The 20,308-nt window shown below is 36.4% G+C and overlaps 1 protein-coding gene across 4 annotated transcripts in view; it reads left to right on the top strand.

Moving 5' to 3' along the window:
- LOC150092440 (transcription elongation regulator 1-like) overlaps window positions 1–20,308 on the top strand; it is a 291,251-nt gene that overhangs the window by 109,611 nt on the left and 161,332 nt on the right. For all 4 annotated transcript variants that reach the window (XM_090415019.1, XM_090415020.1, XM_090415021.1 and 1 more), the window contains one exon: window positions 9,310–9,509. In XM_090415019.1, coding sequence (XP_090271145.1) covers window positions 9,310–9,509 — 200 coding nt within the window. The remainder of the gene's footprint in view (window positions 1–9,309; window positions 9,510–20,308) is intronic.

Here is a 20,308-nt window from a genome sequence, read left to right as displayed (position 1 = left end):
GGCTCTGCTGTTCAATATGCTGCCCTTCCCAGTATACCACAAATTGCATCCTTTGAACAGTGTTAAATGGTGGAACACAGCTCGTTGGGACTGATGTTGTGCATATGCTGCATTGTGCTATCTTTTAGCACTGCAAGTTATCAGGATTATCCCGATAAACTCTGTCTTTGAAAAATCCCCACAGCTAGAAGTTATAAGGGGTCAGATCAGATGAAGGAGTTGGTCATGCAGTGGGAAACACAGCTGATCGATCCATATACAGGAGGTGTACAGAGCAACCCCATCCTGCCTGAAAATAACTGAATCCATGTGTAGGCACTGCTGTAGCTGTGTCACAACAGAATTGTTTATCATATTTTGATACCTCTCAGCAGTCAGGAATGTCCTCAAAGAAGAAAGGTTCAATGATTGAACCATTATGATAAATGAAGTTGTAAGCCTGCACCAGAGAGTAACTTTGGGTGACTACAAAGGAATTTGTTGAATTGCATGTGGGTTTTGCCTAGTCCATAGCTGGCAGTTGTGGGTATTCACAGATCCATTCAGGTGAAAGTGAGTCTCATCTCCCTTCAAAATTGTCCATGGTCAAGCAATGTCCAGCTCCACTCGAGCAAGAAATGGTAAAGTAAATATCAGTTGACTTTCAAAGTCCTGTGGGCACAACTCTGGTGTCAGGGTTATCTGACACTAGAGTTGTTTTATCTACTCTTACAATAACCAAATATTGTATAGGTAGAAATGTAGAATCTTCTGTCGAATTTTCTAGAGAGTTCTGTAAGGTACATCCATGTGTCTTAATACAGCACATATACTGCAGGAACCAACATTTGTTATTCATGGCCTCTTCCACAACAGCAGTAGCAACTTCATTAATGAGTGAACTGATTGGTTTGTGACCACTGCCACGTCTACCTCCCAACAATCCAGTTTCTTCAAAATGACTAATTATTCCTTGCAGAGTACATGGGGATAGTGGACCTTGTTGAGATTTGTTCAGTTGACAAAATTTGCAGAGTGCAGTAGCACCGTTGCAATTGTTTAGGTAAGTACAGCTACATGGGCAATGCATGTTGTGGCCAGGTCAGTGTTATTACTGTGGGCAATATTAACAACCAGAATGAAGGGGAAAATCCTATGTCCATCTTTTTAAAACTTTTTTTTATCCTCAGATATCTCTTTCATATGATGCACAAACATTCTTGCAAACTTGCACAGATTTGGATCACTGGATGGCACTCCACAAGGCCTTAAAGAGGGATATTTTAATTTTGATCACCCTGTGCATCTAATAAACAAATTCTATGATGAAGCAGCTGCCAATATTCTAACTTGTCCATTCAAAATAAATGAGTATGCCAAGGAGATATTGTTTTACCCAAATTATTCAATGCAGTATTAGAATATGCCCTAAGTAAACTAGGATGGAGTCAGAAAGGGATTAATATCAATGAGTAAAAAAAAAAATTTGCCAATTATGCTGATGCTATTATAGTAACATCAAACGACAAAAGAGAACTACAAAGAATGATTAGTGAATTAAATATTGTATCCAGTAAAGCAGGATTGTATATAAACTATGGATTGGGAAAAAAGACAAATATTGAAGGAAACCTGATAACAGAACATATAACAATAGACAGTGTTATATGTTAAATAGAGCAAGTACAAGAATGTGTGTATTTCTCATCATCATCAAATTCTGCCATGTACCCTCAAGGGGTGTACAGGATATGATAGTACTACATGAAAAAATTACATCATTATTAATTTCCTATCTACAATTTTCCTCCAAATCAGTCTGTTACTTGTCAAGACTCCAACATTATCAGATCTTATATTTCTATCGTCTAAAGCACTTTGTACCGTATCAATCCACCTATATCTTGGTCTTCCTCTGGGTCGTTTTCCTGCTAACCTGGCAGAGAACACTTGTTTTGCTAATCTTTCCTCGCCCATTCTGTTTAAGTGACCATACCACCTGAGATTAGCTCTGCTAACGCATTCCTGGATGCTGACAATGTCAAGTTCTTTCCTAATATCCTCATTTTTAATATGATATTGCTATTGATGCCATCTGTTCATGCCTATAATCTTTCTCAGGACTCTCATATCTGCGTTCTCTAGTCTTTGGTCAAGTGTTTTACTTCTGACCCAGCTCTCAGATCCATAAGTTAAAACTGGTTTGAACACTGTCTTGTATACAGCTAATTTAGTGTTCTGACTAATTTCTCTCTTATTCCATATGAATTTATTCAATTGACTTCCCACCATACCAGCTTTGCTGATTTTGTTGTCTATTTCTATATTTAATTTACCATCTTCAGTAAAAATCGTGCCTAAATAGCTGAAATGTTTTACTTGTTCCACAGGTTCTCCATTCACAACACAGTCGACATTTTCAATGATTCTGCCTATTTTCATTGTCTTTGTCTTTTTATTGCTGACCTTCATACCATATCTATTACAACAGCTATTCAATTTAGTCAGAGAATCTTGCAGACTTGTAGCAGATTTATTTAGAAGTATAACATTGTATGCATAAAGCAAAGAGCTGACATTAACATCTCCAATTTTGATATCATGTTTAATACCACTTTCCTTCATAATGTGATCCATATAGATAATGAATAACAGAGGGGATAATGTACATCCTTGTCTCACACCAGATTTAACATTAAACCATCTTCCTGTACTTCCTTCAATTCTAACTGCTGACTTACAACTCAAATAAAGACTAAGTATTGCTTGATATAATGCCCCATTGACACCATATAACTGTAGGTTATTGAATAACTTCTCTCTTGGCACCTTGTCATATGCCTTTTCCAAATCGACAAAACTTAAATACAGATCTTTGTTATATTCCCATGCTTTCTCGACTATTTGTCGTAAAGTGAAGATCTGATCCTGACAGCCTCTAATTGGCCTGAATCCAGCTTGTTCTTCACAAAGCTTTTCTTCCACATTTCTTCTCAACTGTTTCTCAAGTATACTTGCATAGATCTTGCCAGGGACACTCATTAGGGAAATACCTCTGTAATTCTCACATGCAGTTTTATTTCCCTTTTTATATATGGGTACTATGAGAGCTGTACTCCAATCATTGGGAATTCGTCCCTCTGTCCAGGCTTTCTGAACTATGCAGTGCAGCCACTGTAAGACTCTTATACCACCATACTTCAGCATTTCTGGTCGAATATCATCTCCTCCTGCGCCTTTCCACATTTCAAGCCTTTGATGGCTTTTTCTACTTCAAGTATGGATATGTATTCCTGACTGCATGCCTGGTCAGTGTTTTTTACCAGTGTGCTGTCATCACTGCTTGTTTCATTTAGCAGTTTTTCAAAGTAATTAGTCCATACTTCAAGGATATCTTTTTCTCCCGTTTTCATGTCACCTTTATCATCTCTAATTCCTTTTACAGCACTCTTTCCTCCATTCTTAAGCTTCTTCAACAACCTCCAGAATATTTTGCCACCTTCTTGATATTTATTTTCTATATTCTTGCCAAAGTCCTCCCATGACTTTTGTTTAGCTAGTTTTACACAGTGTTTAGCATTCTTGCATTTGTCTCTATATTCTCTAAGAGCACAAGCTGACTTATTTGCCAGGAACTTTTGATATGCTTTCTTCTTTTCCTTCACTGCCTCTTTAACTTCCTGTGTCCACCAGGGAGTTCTGATTTTTTTATCCTTACAGACAACCTCACCACATGCCTCTCTGGCAGAATCAATCAATGTTTTCTTCAGAGTTTGCCACTGAATCTCCAAGGTTTGATTCCTGTTCTCTAACTCTTTCATTTTTTCTTCAATAATCTTTGTGTATTTTAGTCTACAGTTCACATCTGACAGCTGCTCAACTTTTATTCGCTTTAAAACTTTCTTATATGTTATTCTTTTCAATATTAAATTCAATTTTATCCTGCTCAAGACTAAATAGTGATCACTTCCAATTTCAAATCCTCTGTACACTCTGGTGTCCTGCACCAGGGAGAAAACATCACTATCAACAATAACATCGTCAATGAGACTTTTCTTATTCCTAGGCCTCTTCTCTCCATGTGAATTTGTGCACATTTTTATGTTGGAACATGGTATTAGTAATAACCAGTCCATGTCCTGAGCAGAAATACAACAGATATTGGCCATTATTATTAGCTTTGCTCTTTTCTCCAAATTTTCCCAAAATATTTTTGTATGTCTCACAATCATTTCCTACTCTGCTATTTAGATCCCTAACAAGGACCAACTTTTCCTTTTTCATTGTGTCAGTTGCTTTTTCTAGAGCGTCAAAAAATTCCTCCACTTCTACCTTAGAACCTTCTGTGGGACCATAGGCACAAATAAGTCTCATTGTCCAGTTCCCCATTCTCATATTTGCCCACATTACTCTACTTGAGACTGACTGATTCAAGAAGATTAGCCTCGTATTTTGTGTTGAATACTATGGCTACTCCTTCTTTTCCTTGATTGTCATTGCCTGAATATAACATTTTGTATTTATTGCTCAGAAAGATCTCACCAGTTTTGGTCTTTTTTGTTTCAGTCACCCCTATTATGTCAATCTGGTACTTATCTAATTCCTCAGCTTGCTCCATTTCTTTGTCATTCAGGCTTCTTATGTTGATAGTACTGATCTTTAACTCTGGTGATGTTGAGTTGGGGTTTCTTTTCAGATTTGTTCCAGTAGCTGACTTTTCGCTGTTCGCCCTGGTTCCCTGGCGAAAACAACTGGGACCTTGTTTAACCGGGCGACGCCCCAGCCGGCATGAAATTATGTCATGTTGTACCATCATTTTTTATTTTGGTTTAACCAATAAGAATACAATTTGGCCGGCTAAATCCCAAATTGCCAGCCCATCCTCGTTCGTTCAGTATCCAAGTAGATACCCAACAGGGTGCACCACGAGAAGGTGAGGATTGGACATTAGATCAGAAGCCCTGGTTGGTTCTCCGCATTCCGTTAAAGGCTATGTGGAGGTCTCCTCTCAGTTATACAGCTTTGACCCTTAAGCACCCCTTGTGTATTTCTTGGAGGAATATTTCTTGTGTAATAAAATAAAACCTGAAAATTGAGCCAAACCTTTCAACCAGGGTGTCATCTCATTTTTTATATACAAGTCATTGGGCTAATAAGCAGGTACTGGACAAAATGAGGATATTCTAAATGCAGAATGGATGAAACAATGCTTTTAAAAAAGAATGAGGTATTAGAGGGGAAAAAAATGAATGTGTTGGATATAGGGAGAGAAAATTTAAAATTAAAATGGAAATAGGCTCTGTGAATTAAAAGTGATAAATGGATAGAGACAATCATCCAGTGATATATATGAAGAGAAAAAAAAATGCTTCATCCAACAGAAAGAAGATGGAAGTATGACTGAGTGGAAGTTGTTGGAGCAGATTTGAAAGAGACACCCTGCCTGTGAGAGGCAGGGTGGTCATCAATTAGCCAAACTGCCCTGCCCTCTTCTGAACAATATCAAGAATTTTTAGAGAGGTCACCACTAGAAATGTGAGAGCAGAATTCCTAGGTTGGGTAATTTGTTATTTACAGAAAGTTAATTAAAGCTGGATACATTTTGATAAAAGGTAATCTCTCGATTGAAGAAAGGATGCTATAAAAGTGATGTGGCTGTATTAGGAAAGGTCAGCAGTATCAGTCCAAGAGTTAAGAACTAGTCTTAACTCTTAAGCAAAGCATTATCAAAGGTAAGGAGCTAAGGTTTTTGGTGACAAAACGAAAATTGTTTCGAAAGCACTGAGTTGTCATACTCATTGAAGAATAGAGATTTATAAAACACTGCAAAGTTTGTCATATGAGTAGGAGGATTGTAGAATGCTATCATTATCAAAACTGTGAATAGTATTTTAGGTCAGTGAGAGAAGGTAATTTATGAGGAAGATTGTAGGTGAAATAACAGTACTGTGGAATCCTACATTAGATGGAAAATATGAAGAGAAAACATCCATCTATCATTACATGTTGTGAATGACCTGAGAGAAGACTGGCAATCTAATTACAAAGGAAGGAAGCAAGCCATAAGATGGAAGTTTACTGAGAAGTACATGTCAAATACAACACAATGCTAAGTGAAACACGTGGGTGACTCCTATCTAGGTGGTGCGACCCCAATAAGCATTTGTAGATGGCCTAGGATGTAAAGTGGGATCTCTGATAATTACTGTTTCCCAAATTTTGGGAAGTTTTGGGCAACCGTATTTACTTAAATTTGGTTGATTTCTGAGTGCCGCTGCACATTCTGAAAACTGTCTTTCTTTCTTTTTTGAATTTACTGTGGTGGAGCATGATGGGTTTTTTTTCCAGGAGATCCGGTGTATCCACAACATGGTCTGCAAGGCTAAATTGGGGGAGGAACAGGTTTTGTTTTAGTTCCTTCCCACTTCCTGGCCATCTCTTCCGGAGGATTTCAGAAATGCCATCACCATACCCTACATTTGTGGCACATCAGAAAAAATAGCCAGGTCCTTAAAAAAAAAAGTACAATCTCCACACAGCATTTAAGCCCCACCATAAACTTGCTACACTTATCCATTCTACCAAAGATCAGCTTCTTCCTCTCTCAGTCCCTGGAGTATATAGAGTACCCTGTTCCTGCAAGCTGGCTTACTTCAGGCAGACAGGTAGATCAGTAACCATCCATTTAGAACACAAATCGTATGTCTGTAATCACGACTATCGTCAATCTGGCCTTGCAGTCCATGTTTTAAATGCAACCCACAGTATAGTAGTTTTTTTCCAGATCTCCTGGGAAAAAAAAAACCACTATACTCCACCACAGAAAATTCAAAAAAGAGTCTGTTTTTAGAATCTGCGGTGGCACTCAGAAATCAACCAAATTGAAATAAATACAGTTGCACAAAACTTCCCAAATTTGGGAAACATATTAGAGATCCCATGTGTTTCACTTAGTATTGTGTTGTATTTGAGTGCACGTGTTACAAGAGTGACTATTTAATTATTTGTAATCCCTGAAGAGTCTATTGGAAGTATTAAAATTAGTTTTAATCCTATCCTATTGCTATAAATATTCCATTAAAAATCCAGCATGATGTCCTCACAGCACTTAAGCCTCAACATACGGAAGTTCTCAATATCAATAAATTCCTTGGAAATGTCTAGTGAACAGCATAAGTTTCTCCAAATGTTACCATAGTGTGTCCAGAGATGGGTGAGCAAGTCGATCTGCTATGAATTTTGGTTGCAGAATCCATATTGGTGAAAAAATAAAAATGAAACCCAATAGGCAGTTATGGGTCAGTTTCTGGGTGTTGAAGATTATCCCAAATGACTTTCTTCATTACTTGATACAGCATTGATGTGAAAGCAGTAGGTTAAAGCTTGATAGTAGCCTCCTTCTCTCTGAATCTACTGTATAATGGACTTGCTACTAGTTTATGGGATGGATGTCAGCTGAGTATAATATAGTGTAGATAGGATAAAAGACAGGCATTAGTTCAAGACTGTTGTCTTGAGCACAGTTGGTGGGATACCATTCAAACCAAAAATGGTATCCAGGTTGTTCAGGATTCTTCTTGTAACTTTTCTGGTGGAAGGCTATAGGAGGCACATGATGCAGTGTTCTTCCAGATAAAGTGGAAGGTGATTGATCTTGGTCATCTGTTCAAGAGTTGTATGAGAAAAATGATTCCAGAATATCATCTTTAATGTTACATTACTGCCATCTCAGTGATATATAGGTGGGAGCACAGACAGACAGAAATTGTGCTCAACAACTTTGGATAAGAAAATGCGACTGCCAACTGCACAAGTTTTAAGTTTTCTTTATCTGGCCCTTTCAAAGTCAGACGTACCACTTTTGCAAGTGCTGCAGGCTCTTTCAGAGTAGGCTGTATATGAAGCTAAGTTTTTGTCTTTGAAACAGGAAGTGGTAGTCACTTCCTGTTTCAAACCTCCTGCATGCTGAGATACCTAACTAGTCTTAACATCATCACTATTAACAATAATGTAATCATTATTAACAATAATGAAATTTCAGCATACCTGCTCCATAACAAGAATCCCCCCCCCCACACACATCCATTTCTTCAGATGCCATTTTTGCTAATTTTACTACATACTGCTTTCCTAGTAGAATTAATGAAGCCAAGTTCTTATTTTTGAAATTTGCCCATATTTATTCTTCAGATTAATGTTAAATATACTGTTATTAGTTCTCTTTTTCACCAGACCTATTATTTGAATAAATCATATTATACTTAATCTTTACTAGGATCTCATCTGTTTCTCATGGAAACAACAAATGCCTTACATAACTGTCAATCCTCAGCCAATATAGTTCTGCCATCATAATATATATTTAGTTTCACACACTACAGAATACAGTTTTGTTCTGAATTCTAGGTTGCCAACTGTACTCATTTATTATAGCACCCAAGTCTGCTTGCTGCCTCTTTGTATTCTCTATAGATGATGTGAAAGTCTCCTCATCTTATGTCATATCGGCATAATTCAGAAAAGAATAAATGTTTGACCCCCTCACAAATCATTTTTTTTTCTTTTTTTTTTGGTGCCAGCAGTGTCCTCTTATGCAACTGAGAAAAAACAAAACATCTGATAATCCTGATAAAAATTTGATACAGCTGAATTTTGCAGCACTTAATAGTAGTTTATTACCTGCAAAAAATTGAGCCTAAAACCATATACACAAAAAACTAGATTCTGTTGCCTTTGAAATTTTTTTTAGCTTGCTTTATATTTCATGATATAATTTTTACGCTTTTGTTATAGTAATAATATACCTGACTAATGGCTTTTTTGCTCTTATTGGGTTTTATGATATACAGTGTTGCTTTAGTTAAGAATGATAAATTATTTTGATATGGTCAGCCAGAACTTTATAATTTATATAAGTAGATTTTTTGGTCAGAAAACTTTATGGGACTACATAAAACTTTCTTGGATTATTAAGATTAATAATGCTCATGAGTTAAACTATACATTTCTATTTTCATTCAATTGATTTACATTTTTGCTTTTGTATTCGCGTTGCCTTGGGTGTTCTTTTCTTACAGATTTCAGAAACTTTTTCCAATTTGACTGATGTAATCTTCACATGAACAAAAAAAAAAAAAAACTTTGTATACAGCACACTGTTTAATTGTACATCATTGAGATCCATTAGTGATTATATAGTAAAATAGAAATTGCTTTGTTTTAAATATTAGGTGAAATCCCATATCTTAGAAGTCTGTTATTCAGTCTGCTCTTCAGAATTTTTTACCATATGTCAGTTTTATATCAAGTTTTTTTCTCCAATCCCATTAGTTACTTTGACAGAGACTAAAGTAGATACTACAGTTCCGGTGACAACTACAAGTACTGCAGAAGGAAACAGCCAGCCAGAAGTTAAAGAAGAAAAGGAAGGGTCACCTGTTGTTGATAATGAAAAACCAGAAGTCACTGCAGAAGAAACTATGGAAGTAGATGAAGTTGCCAAAGTTAATGATGTTTCATCAAAAGAGAAAGTAAGTTTAGTTTAGTTTGATTTGTTTCTGCTATTACTGTTAAATTAAGAGAAATTTTGTGCATTAATAACAGCAGATATCTCATCATGTTGCAGCATCATATTTATGGTTTGTGCCAATAGAGAGTACAGTTTGGTTGGCTAAGTCCCAAATTGCCAGCCCATCCTCGTTCATTCGGTACCAGTGGATACCTACTAACAGAGTTCACCATGTGAAGGTGAGGATTGGACATTAGGTCAGAAGGTCCAGTCATTTCTCTGCATTCCTTAAAGGAAGTGTGGTCTCTTCCTAGTTATTTAGCTGTGACCCTTAAGCGACTAGGATATGACAATATTGGAGTTGACAAGTAATAGACTAATTTGGAGGAAAATTGTTGGTAGGAGATTATTAATAATCTCCTACCAACTTAATCATGTAGCGTTGCCATCGTAGCCTAAACTCCCCTTGAGGGTATATATCAGGAAATTTATGATAAGATCAAATATGTATATTCCATATGTATGGATAATTACTTCGAAAAATTGCTAAATGAAACAAGCAGTGATGACACTAGTAAAAAAAACACTGAATATGCATACAGTCAGGAATACATATCATTACTTCAAGTAAGAAAAAGCCATCAAAAGCCTGAAATGTGAAAATGCAGCAGGAGTAGATGATATTCGAACAGAAATGCTCAAGTATGGAGGTATAAAAGTCTTACAATAGATGCAATGCATAGTTCTGAAGGCCTGAACAGAGGAATTCCAGATGATTGGAGTAGAGCTCTCATAGTACCCATATGTAAAAAGGGAAATAAAACTGAAGGTGAGAATTAGAGGCATTTCATTACTGAGTGTTCATGGTAAGATATATACAAGTCGACTTGAGAAACAGTTGAGAAGGATTGTGGAAGAGAAGCTGGATTCAGTCCAAATAGAGGCTGTCAGGATCAGATTTTCACTTTACGACAGATAGTTGAGAAATCATGGGAATATAACAAAGATCTCTATTTAAGTTTTGTAGATCTGGAAAAGGCATATGACAAGGTGATAATAGAGAAGCTATTCAACACGCTACAGTTATATGATGTCAATGGGGCATTATATCAAGCAATACTTAGTCTTTAATTAAGTTGTAAGTCAGCAGTTAGAATTGAAGGAAGTACAGGAATATGGTGTAATGTTAAATCTGGTGTGAGACAAGGATGTATATTATCCCCTCTGTTATTCATTATCTATATGCATCACATTATGAAGGAAAGTGGTATTAAACATGATATCAAAATTGGAGATGTTAATGTCAGCTCTTTGCTTTATGCAGACGATGTTATACTTCTAAATAAATCTGCTACAAGTCTGCAAGATTCTCTGACTAAATTGAATAGCTGTTGTAATAGATATGTTATGAAGGTCAGCAATAAAAAGACAAAGACAATGAAAATAGGCAGAATCATTGAAAATGTTGACTGTGTTGTGAATGGAGAACCTGTGGAACAAGTAAAACATATCAGCTATTTAGGCATGATTTTTAGTGAAGATGGTAAATTAAATATAGAAATAGACAACAGAATCAGCAAAGCTGGTATGGTGGGAAGTCAATTGAATAAATTCATATGGAATAAGAGAGAAATTAGTCGGAACACTAAATTAGCTGTATACAAGACAGTGTTCAAACCAGTTTTAACTTATGGATCTGAGAGCTGGGTCAGAAGTAAAACACTTGACCAAAGAGTAGAGACCACAGATATGAGAATCCTGAGAAAGATTATAGGCGTGAACAGATGGCATCAATGGCAATATCATATTAAAAACGAGGATATTAGGAAAGAACTTGACATTGTCAGCATCCAAGAATGCGTTAGCAGAGCTAATCTCAAGTGGTATGGTCACTTAAACAGAATGGGCAAGGAAAGATTAGCAACACAAGTGTTCTCTGCCAGGTTGGCAGGAGGAAGACCAAGATATAGGTGGATTGATACGGTACAAAGTGCCTTAGATGATGTAAGTATAAGATCTGATAATGTTGGAGTCTTCACAAGTAACAGACTGATTTAGAGGAAAATTGTAGATAATAAGTTAGTAATGATGTAAATTTTTCATGTAGTACTATCATATCCTGTACACCCCTTGAGGGTACATGGCAGGAATTTGATGATGATGAATAAAATAAATGTGTTATATTTGTAAATTATTTTTATAACTTTATAATTTACAAGAAAACCAAAATATCTCTAATTGTTTTGAGCAGTGTATTTCACAAACATGAACTGTGATGGAAGAATTCTGTAACATTTTTCTCTGCTACTAATACCCCAAAACAGAAAACTACTCAGCTATCTGCATCATTCCTACATCAAATGCTAAGGGCTGATAGACTTCTGAGGCTTGGTGCCATTGTTTTGCCAGGTTAAGAAGGTAGTACTTGTAGCATAAAATAATTTTTTTAGAATTCTATTTTTTTTTTATAAAAAACACATTTCCTGGAGAATTTCCTTCTAACTGCAGTAACTTCGCAGTGTGTTCAGAGAATTTTTAATACCATCATCATCAAACTCCTGCCATGTACCCTCAAAGGGTCTACAGGATATGATAATACTACATGAAAAATTTACATCATTACTAACTTCCTGTCTACAATTTTCCTCCAAATCAGTCTGTTACTTGTCAAGACTCCAACATTACCAGATCTTATATTTCTATCTTCTAAGGTACTTTTTACCTTATCAATCCGACTACATCTGGGTCTTTTTCCTGCCATCCTGGTAGATAACACGTGTTTTGCTAATCTTTCCTTGCTCATTCTGTTTAAGTGACCATACCACCTGAGATTAGCTCCGCTAATGCATTCCTCGATGCTGACAATGTCAAGTTCTTTCCTAATATCCTCGTTTTTAATATGATATTGCCATTGATGCCGTCTGTTCATGTCCCTAATCTTTCTCAGGACTTATATCTGCAGTCTCCAGTCTTTGGTCTAGTGTTTTACTTCTGACCCACCTCTCAGATCCATAAGTTAAAATTGGTTTGAACACTGGCTTCAGCAGTTAGAATTGAAGGAAATATAGGAAGATGGTTTAATTTTAAATCTGCTGTCAGACAAGGATGTACATTATCCCCTCTGTTATTCATTATCTATATGGATCACATTATGAAGGAAAGTGGTATTAAACATGATATCAAAATTGGAGATGTTAATGTCAGCTCTTTGCTTTATGTGGACGATGTTATACTTCTAAATAAATCCACTACAGGTCTGCAGGATTCTCTGACTAAATTGAATAGCTGTTGTAATAGATATGGTATGAAGGTCAACAATAAAAAGACAAAGACAATGAAAATAGGCAGAATCATTGAAAATGTCAACTGTGTTGTGAATGGAGAACCTGTGGAACAAGTAAAACATTTCAGCTACTTAGGCACGATTTTTACTGAAGATGGTAAACTAAATATAGAAATAGACAACAGAATCAGCAGGGCTGGTATGGTGGGAAGTCAATTGAATAAATTCATATGGAATAAGAAAGAAATTAGTCGGAACACTAAATTACCTATATACAAGACAGTGTTCAAACTAGTCTTAACTTATGGATCTGAGAGCTGGGTCAGAAGTAAAACACTTGACCAAAGACTAGAGACCGCAGATATGAGAGTCCTGAGAAAGATTAGAGGCATGAACAGATGGCATCAATGGCAATATCATATTAAAAACGAGAATATTAGGAAAGAACTTGACATTGTCAGCATCCAGGAATGAGTTAGCAGAGCTAATCTCAGGTGGTATGGTCACCTAAACAGAATGGGTGAGGAAAGATTAGCAAAACAAGTGTTCTCAGCCAGGTTGGCAGCAAAACGACCCAGAGGAAGACCAAGATATAGGTGGATTCATATGGTACAAAGTGCCTTAGACGATAGTAATATAAGATCTGATAATGTTGGAGTCTTGACAAGTAACAGACTGATTTGGAAGAAAATTGTAGATAGGAAGTTAGTAATGATGTAATTTTTTTCATGTAGTACTATCATATCCTGTACACCCCTTGAGGGTACATGACAGGAATTTGATGATGATGACTAATTTCTCTCTTATTCCATATAGATTTATTCCGTTGACTTCCTACCATACCAGCTTTGTTGATTCTGTTGTCTATTTCCATATTTAGTTTACCATCTTCACTAAATATCGTGTTTAAGTAGTCGCTATTTTCAATGCTTCTGCCTATTTTCATTGTCTTTGTCTTGTTATTGCTGACCTTCATACCATATCTATTCCAACAGCAATTCAATTTAGTCAGAGAATCTTGCAGACTTGTAGCAGATTTATTTAGAAGTATAACATCATCTGCATAAAGCAAAGAGCTGACATTAACATCTCCAATTTTGATCATCATCATCATCATCAAATTCCTGCCATGTACCCTCAAGGGGTGAACAGGATATGACAGTACTACATGAAAAAATTACATCATTACTAACTTCCTATCTACAATTTTCCTCCAAATCAGTCTGTTACTTGTCAAGACTCCAACATTATCAGATCTTATATTTCTATCGTCTAAGGCACTTTGTACAGTATCAATCCACCTATATCTTGGTCTTCCTCTGGGTCGTTTTCCTGCTAACCTGGCAGAGAACACTTGTTTTGCTAATCTTTCCTCTCGCATTCTATTTAAGTGACCATACCATCTGAGATTAGCTCTGCTAACGCATTCCTGGATGCTGACAATGTCAAGTTCTTTCCTAATATCCTCGTTTTTAATATGATATTGCTATTGATGCCACTGTTCATGCGTATAATCTTTCTCAGGACTCTCATATCTATGGTCTCTAGTCTTTGGTCAAGTGTTTTACTTCTGACCCAGCTCTCAGATCCATAAGTTAAAATTGGTTTGAACACTGTCTTGTATACAGCTAATTTAATGTTCCGACTAATTTCTTTCTTATTCCATATGAATTTATTCAATTGACTTCCTACCATACCAGCTTTGTTGATTCTGTTGTCTATTTCTATATTGAATTTACCATCTTCAGTAAAAATCGTGCCTAAATAGCTGAAATGTTTTACTTGTTCCACAGGTTCTCCATTCGCAATACAGTTGACATTTTCAATGATTCTGCCTATTTTCATTGTCTTTGTCTTTTTATTGCTGATCTTCATACCATATCTATTACAACAGCTGTTCAATTTAGTCAGAGAATCTTGCAGACTTGTAGCGGATTTATTTAGAAGTATAACATCATCTGCATAAAGCAAAGAGCTGACATTAACATCTCCAATTTTGATATCAGGTTTAATACCACTTTCCTTCATAATGTGATCCATATAGATAATGAATAACAGAGGGGATAATGTACATCCTTGTCTCACACCAGATTTAACATTAAACCATCTTCCTGTACTTCCTTCAATTCTAACTGCTGACTCACAACTCAAATAAAGACTAAGTATTGCTTGATATAATGCCCCATTGACACCATATAACTGCAGCGTATTGAATAGCTTCTCTCTTGCACCTTGTCATATGCCTTTTCCAAATCGACAAAATTTAAATACAGATCTTTGTTATATTCCCATGCTTTCTCGACTATTTGTCGTAAAGTGAAGATCTGATCCTGACAGCCTCTATTTGGCCTGAATCCAGCTTGTTCTTCACCAAGCTTTTCTTCCACAATTCTTCTCAACCGTTTCTCAAGTATACTTGCATAGATCTTGCCAGGAACGCTCAGTAGGGAAATACCTCTGTAATTCTCACATTCAGTTTTATTTCCCTTTTTATATATGGGTACTATGAGAGCTCTACTCCAATCATCGGGAATTCGTCCCTCTGCCCAGGCTTTCTGAACTATGCAGTGCAGCCACTGTAAGACTCTTATACCACCATACTTCAGCATTTCTGGTCGAATATCATCTCCTCCTGCTGCCTTTCCACATTTCAAGCCTTTGATGGCTTTTTCTACTTCAAGTATGGATATGTATTCCTGACTGCATGCCTGGTCAGTGTTTTTTATCACTTTGCTGTCATCACTGCTTGTTTCATTTAGCAGTTTTTCAAAGTAATTACTCCATACTTCAAGGATATCTTTTTCTCCTGTTTTCATTTCACCTTTATCATCTCTAATTCCTTTTACAGCACTCTTTCCTCCATTCCTAAGCTTCTTCAACAACCTCCAGAATATTTTGCCACCTTCTTGATATTTATTTTCTATATTCTTGCCAAAGTCCTCCCATGACGTTTGTTTAGCTAGTTTTACACACTGTTTAGCTTTCTTACATTTGTCTCTGTATTCTGTAAGAGTAAAAGCTGACTTATTTGCCAGGAACTTTTGATATGCTTTCTTCTTTTCCTTCACTGCCTCTTTAACTTCCTTTGTCCACCATGGAGTTATAATTTTTCTATCCTTGCAGACAACTTCACCACGTGCCTTTCTAGCTGAATCAATCAGGGCTTTTTTCAAGGCTTGCCACTGAATCTCCAAGGTTTCATTCCTGTTCTCAAACTCTTTCATTTTTTTTTCAATAAACTTTGTGTATTTTAGTCTACAGTTCACTTCTGAGAGCTGCTCAACTTTTATTCGCTTTAAAACTTTCTTACATGTTATTCTTTTCAATATGAATTCAATTTTATCCTTCTCAAGACTAAATAGTGATCACTTCCAATTTCAAATCCTCTGTACACTCTGGTGTCCTGCACCAGGGAGAAAACATCAATATCAACAATAACATAGTCAATGAGACTTTTCTTATTCCTAGCCTCTTCTCTCCATGTGAATTTGTGCACATTTTTATGTTGGAACATGGTGTTAGTAATAACCAGTCCATGTCCTGAGCAGAAATCCAACAGATATTTGCCATTATTATTAGCTTTGCTCTTTTCTGCAAATTTTCCCAAAATATTTTTGTATGTCTCACAATCATTTCCTACTCTGCTATTTAGATCCCCAACAAGGATCAACTTTTCCTTTTTCATTGTGTCAGTTGCTTTTTCTAAAGCCTCAAAAAATTCCTCCACTTCTACCTTAGTAGAACCTTCTGTGGTACCATAGGCACAAATAAGTCTCATTGTCCAGTTCCCCATTCTCATATTTGCCCACATTACTCTACTTGAGACTGACTGCCATTCAAGAAGATTAGCCTCGTATTTTGTGTTGAATACTATGGCTACTCCTTCTTTTCCTTGATTGTCATTGCCTGAATATAACATTTTGTATTTATTGCCCAGAAAGATCTCACCAGTTTTGGTCTTTTTTGTTTCAGTCACCCCTATTATGTCGATCTGGTACTTATCTAATTCCTCAGCTAGCTCCATTTCTTTGCCATTTCAGGCTTCTTACGTTGATAGTACCGATCTTTAATTCTGGTGATGTTGAGTTGGGGTTTGTTTTCAGATTTGTTCCAGTAGCTGACTTTTCGCTGTTCGCCCTGGTTCCCTGACGAAAACAACGGGGGCCTTGTTTAACCGGGCGACGCCCCAGCCGGCATGAAATTTTGTCATGTTGTACCATCATTTTTTTATTTTGGTTTAACCAATAAGAATACAATTTGGTCGGCTAAATCCCAAATTGCCAGCCCATCCTCGTTCGTTCAGTATCAAAGTAGATACCCAACAGGGTGCACCACGAGAAGGTGAGGATTGGACATTAGATCAGAAGCCCTGGTCGGTTCTCCGCATTCCTTTAAAGGCTATGTGGAGGTCTCCTCTCAGTTATACAGCTTTGACCCTTAAGCACCCCTCCAATTTTGTTATCATGTTTAATACCACTTTCCTTCATAATGTGATCCATATAGATAATGAATAACAGAGGGGATAATGTACGTACTTGTCTGACACCAGATTTAACATTAAAACACCTTCCTGTAGTTCTTTCAATTCTAACTGCTGACTTACTCAAATAAAGTCGAAGTATTACTTGATATAATGCCCCATTAACACCATGTAAGTGTAGCGTATTGAATAGCTTCTCTCTTAGCACCTTGTCATATACATTTTCCAAATCGACAAAACTTAAATACAGATCTTTGTTATATTCCCATGATTTCTCAACTATTTGTCGTAAAGTGAAGATCTCTTCCTGACAGCCTCTATTTGGCCTGAATCCAGCTTGTTCTTCACCAAGCTTTTTTTCCACAATCTTTCTCAACCGTTTCTCAAGTATATTTGTATATATATCTTACCAGGAACACTCAGTAGGGAAATACCTCTGCAATTCTCACATTCAGTTTTATTTCCCTTTTTATATATGGGTACTATGAGAGCTCTACTCCGATCATCTGGAATTCATCCCTGTGTCCAGGCCTTCTGAATTATGCAGTGCAGTCACTGTAAGACTTTTATACATCCATACTTGATCATTTCTGGTCAAATATCATCTATTCCTGCCATCCTTTCCACAATTCAGCTCTTGGATGGCTTTTTCTACTTCAAGTATGGGTATGCATTCTGATTGCATGCCTGTTGAGTGTTTTTTTACTGCTGTGTTATCACTGTTTGTTTCATTTAGCAATTTTTTGAAGTAATTACTCCATATTTCAAAGATATCTTGTTCTCCAGTTTTCATGTCACCTTTATCACATCTAACTCTAGAATATCTGGTGAATATCTAGAAAATCTGGTGTGAGACAAGGATGTACATTATCCCCTCTGTTATTCATTATCTATATGCATCACATTATGAAGGAAAGTGGTATTAAACATGATATCAAAATTGGAGATGTTAATGTCAGCTCTTTGCTTTATGCAGATGATGTTATACTTCTAAATAAATCCGCTACAAGTCTGCAAGATTCTCTGACTAAATTGAATAGCTGTTGTAATAGATATGGTATGAAGGTCAGCAATAAAAAGACAAAGACAATGAAAATAGGCAGAATCATTGAAAATGTCGACTGTGTTGTGAATGGAGAACCTGTGGAACAAGTAAAACATTTCAGCTACTTAGGCACGATTTTTACTGAAGATGGTAAATTAAATATAGAAATAGACAATAGAATCAGCAAAGCCGGTATGGTGGGAAGTCAATTGAATAAATTCATATGGAATAAGAAAGAAATTAGTCGGAACACTAAATTAGCTGTATACAAGACAGTATTCAAACCAGTTTTAACTTATGGATCTGAGAGCTGGGTCAGAAGTAAAACACTTGACCAAAGACTAGAGACTGCAGATATGAGAGTCCTGAGAAAGATTAGAGGCGTGAACAGATGGCATCAATGGCAATATCATATTAAAAATGAGGATATTAGGAAAAACTTGACATTGTCAGCATCCAGGAATGCGTTAGCAGAGCTAATCTCAGGTGGAATGCTCACTTAAATAGAATGGGAGAGGAAAGATTAGCAAAACAAGTGTTCTCTTCCAGGTTGGTAGGAAAACGACCCAGAAGAAGACCATGATATAGGTGGATTGATACGGTACAAAGTGCCTTAGACGATAGAAATATAAGCTCTGATAATGTTGGAGTCTTGACAAGTAACAGACTGATTTGGAGGAAAATTGTAGATAGGAAGTTAGTAATGATGTAATTTTTTCATGTAGTACTGTCATATCCTGTACACCCCTTGAGGGTACATGGCAGGAATTTGATGATGATGATGAACTCTAGAATATCTTGCCTTGATATTTATTTTCTATGTTCTTACCAATGTCTTCCCATGACTTTTGTTTAGCTAGTTTCACACAGTGTTTAGCTTTCTTACATTTTTCTCTGTATTCTCTAAGAGCACAAACTGTCTTAATTGTCAGGAATGTTTGATATGCTTTCTTCTTTTCCTTCACTGCCTCTTTAACTTCCTGTGTCCACCAGGGAGTTCTGATTTTTTTATCCTTGCAGACAACCTCACCACATGCCTCTCTGGCAGAATCAATCAATGATTTCTTCAGAGTTTGCCACTGAATCTCCAAGGTTTGGTTCCTGCTCTCAAACTCTTTCATTTTTTCTTCAATAATCTTTGTGTATTTTAGTCTACAGTTCACATCTGAGAGCTGCTCAACGTTTATTCTCTTTAAAACTTTCTTACATGTTCTTCTTTTCGATAGGAAATTCAATTTTATTCTGCTCAAGACTAAATGGTGATCACTTCCAATTTCAAATCCTCTGTACACTCTGGTGTTCTGCACGGGAAATAACATTACTATCAACAATAACATAGTAATGAGACTTTTCTTATTCCTTGCCTCTTCTCTCCATGTGAATTTGTGTACATTTTTATGCTGGAGCATTGTGTGATTAATAATCAGTCCGTGTCCTAAGCAGAAATCCAACAGATATTTGCCATTATTATTAGCTTTGCTCTTTTCTCCAAATTTTCCCAAAATATTTTTGTATGTCTGATGATCCTTTTCCACTCTGCTATTTAGATCCCCAACAGGGACCAACTTTTCCTTTTTCACTGTGTCAGTTGGTTTCTTCAAAGCCTCAAAAGATTCCTCCACTTCTATCTTAGTAGAACCTTCTGTGAAACCATAAGCCCAAATAAGTCTCATTGTCCACTCCCCATTCTGATATTTTTGACCACATCACTGTACTCGAGACTGCCTGCCATTGAAGATTAGCCTGATATTTAGTGCTGAATATAATGTTTTGTATTTATTGCTCAGAAAGATATCATCACTTTTTGTCTTTTTTGTGTTTCAGTTACCCTTATGTTGATCTGGTACTTATCTAATTCCTCAGCTAGCTTTGTTTCTTTGCCATTCAGGCTTCTTATGTTGATAGTACTGATCTTGAACTCTGGTGATGTTGAGTTGGGTTGTGTTTAAATATTTGTTCCAGTAGTTTCAAGATAAATTACAAATTGCCAGCCCATCCTCGTTTGTTCAGTAA

The sequence above is a fragment of the Typopeltis vanoorti genome, chromosome 26 (genome assembly GCF_054136105.1).
Source record: "Typopeltis vanoorti isolate ZY-2024b chromosome 26, IOZ_Tvanoo_1.0, whole genome shotgun sequence".
NCBI classification, from domain to species: Eukaryota; Metazoa; Arthropoda; class Arachnida; order Uropygi; family Thelyphonidae; genus Typopeltis; species Typopeltis vanoorti.
Note: the sequence above shows the minus strand (reverse complement) of the source record. Positions and strands in the feature narration are given on the sequence as shown.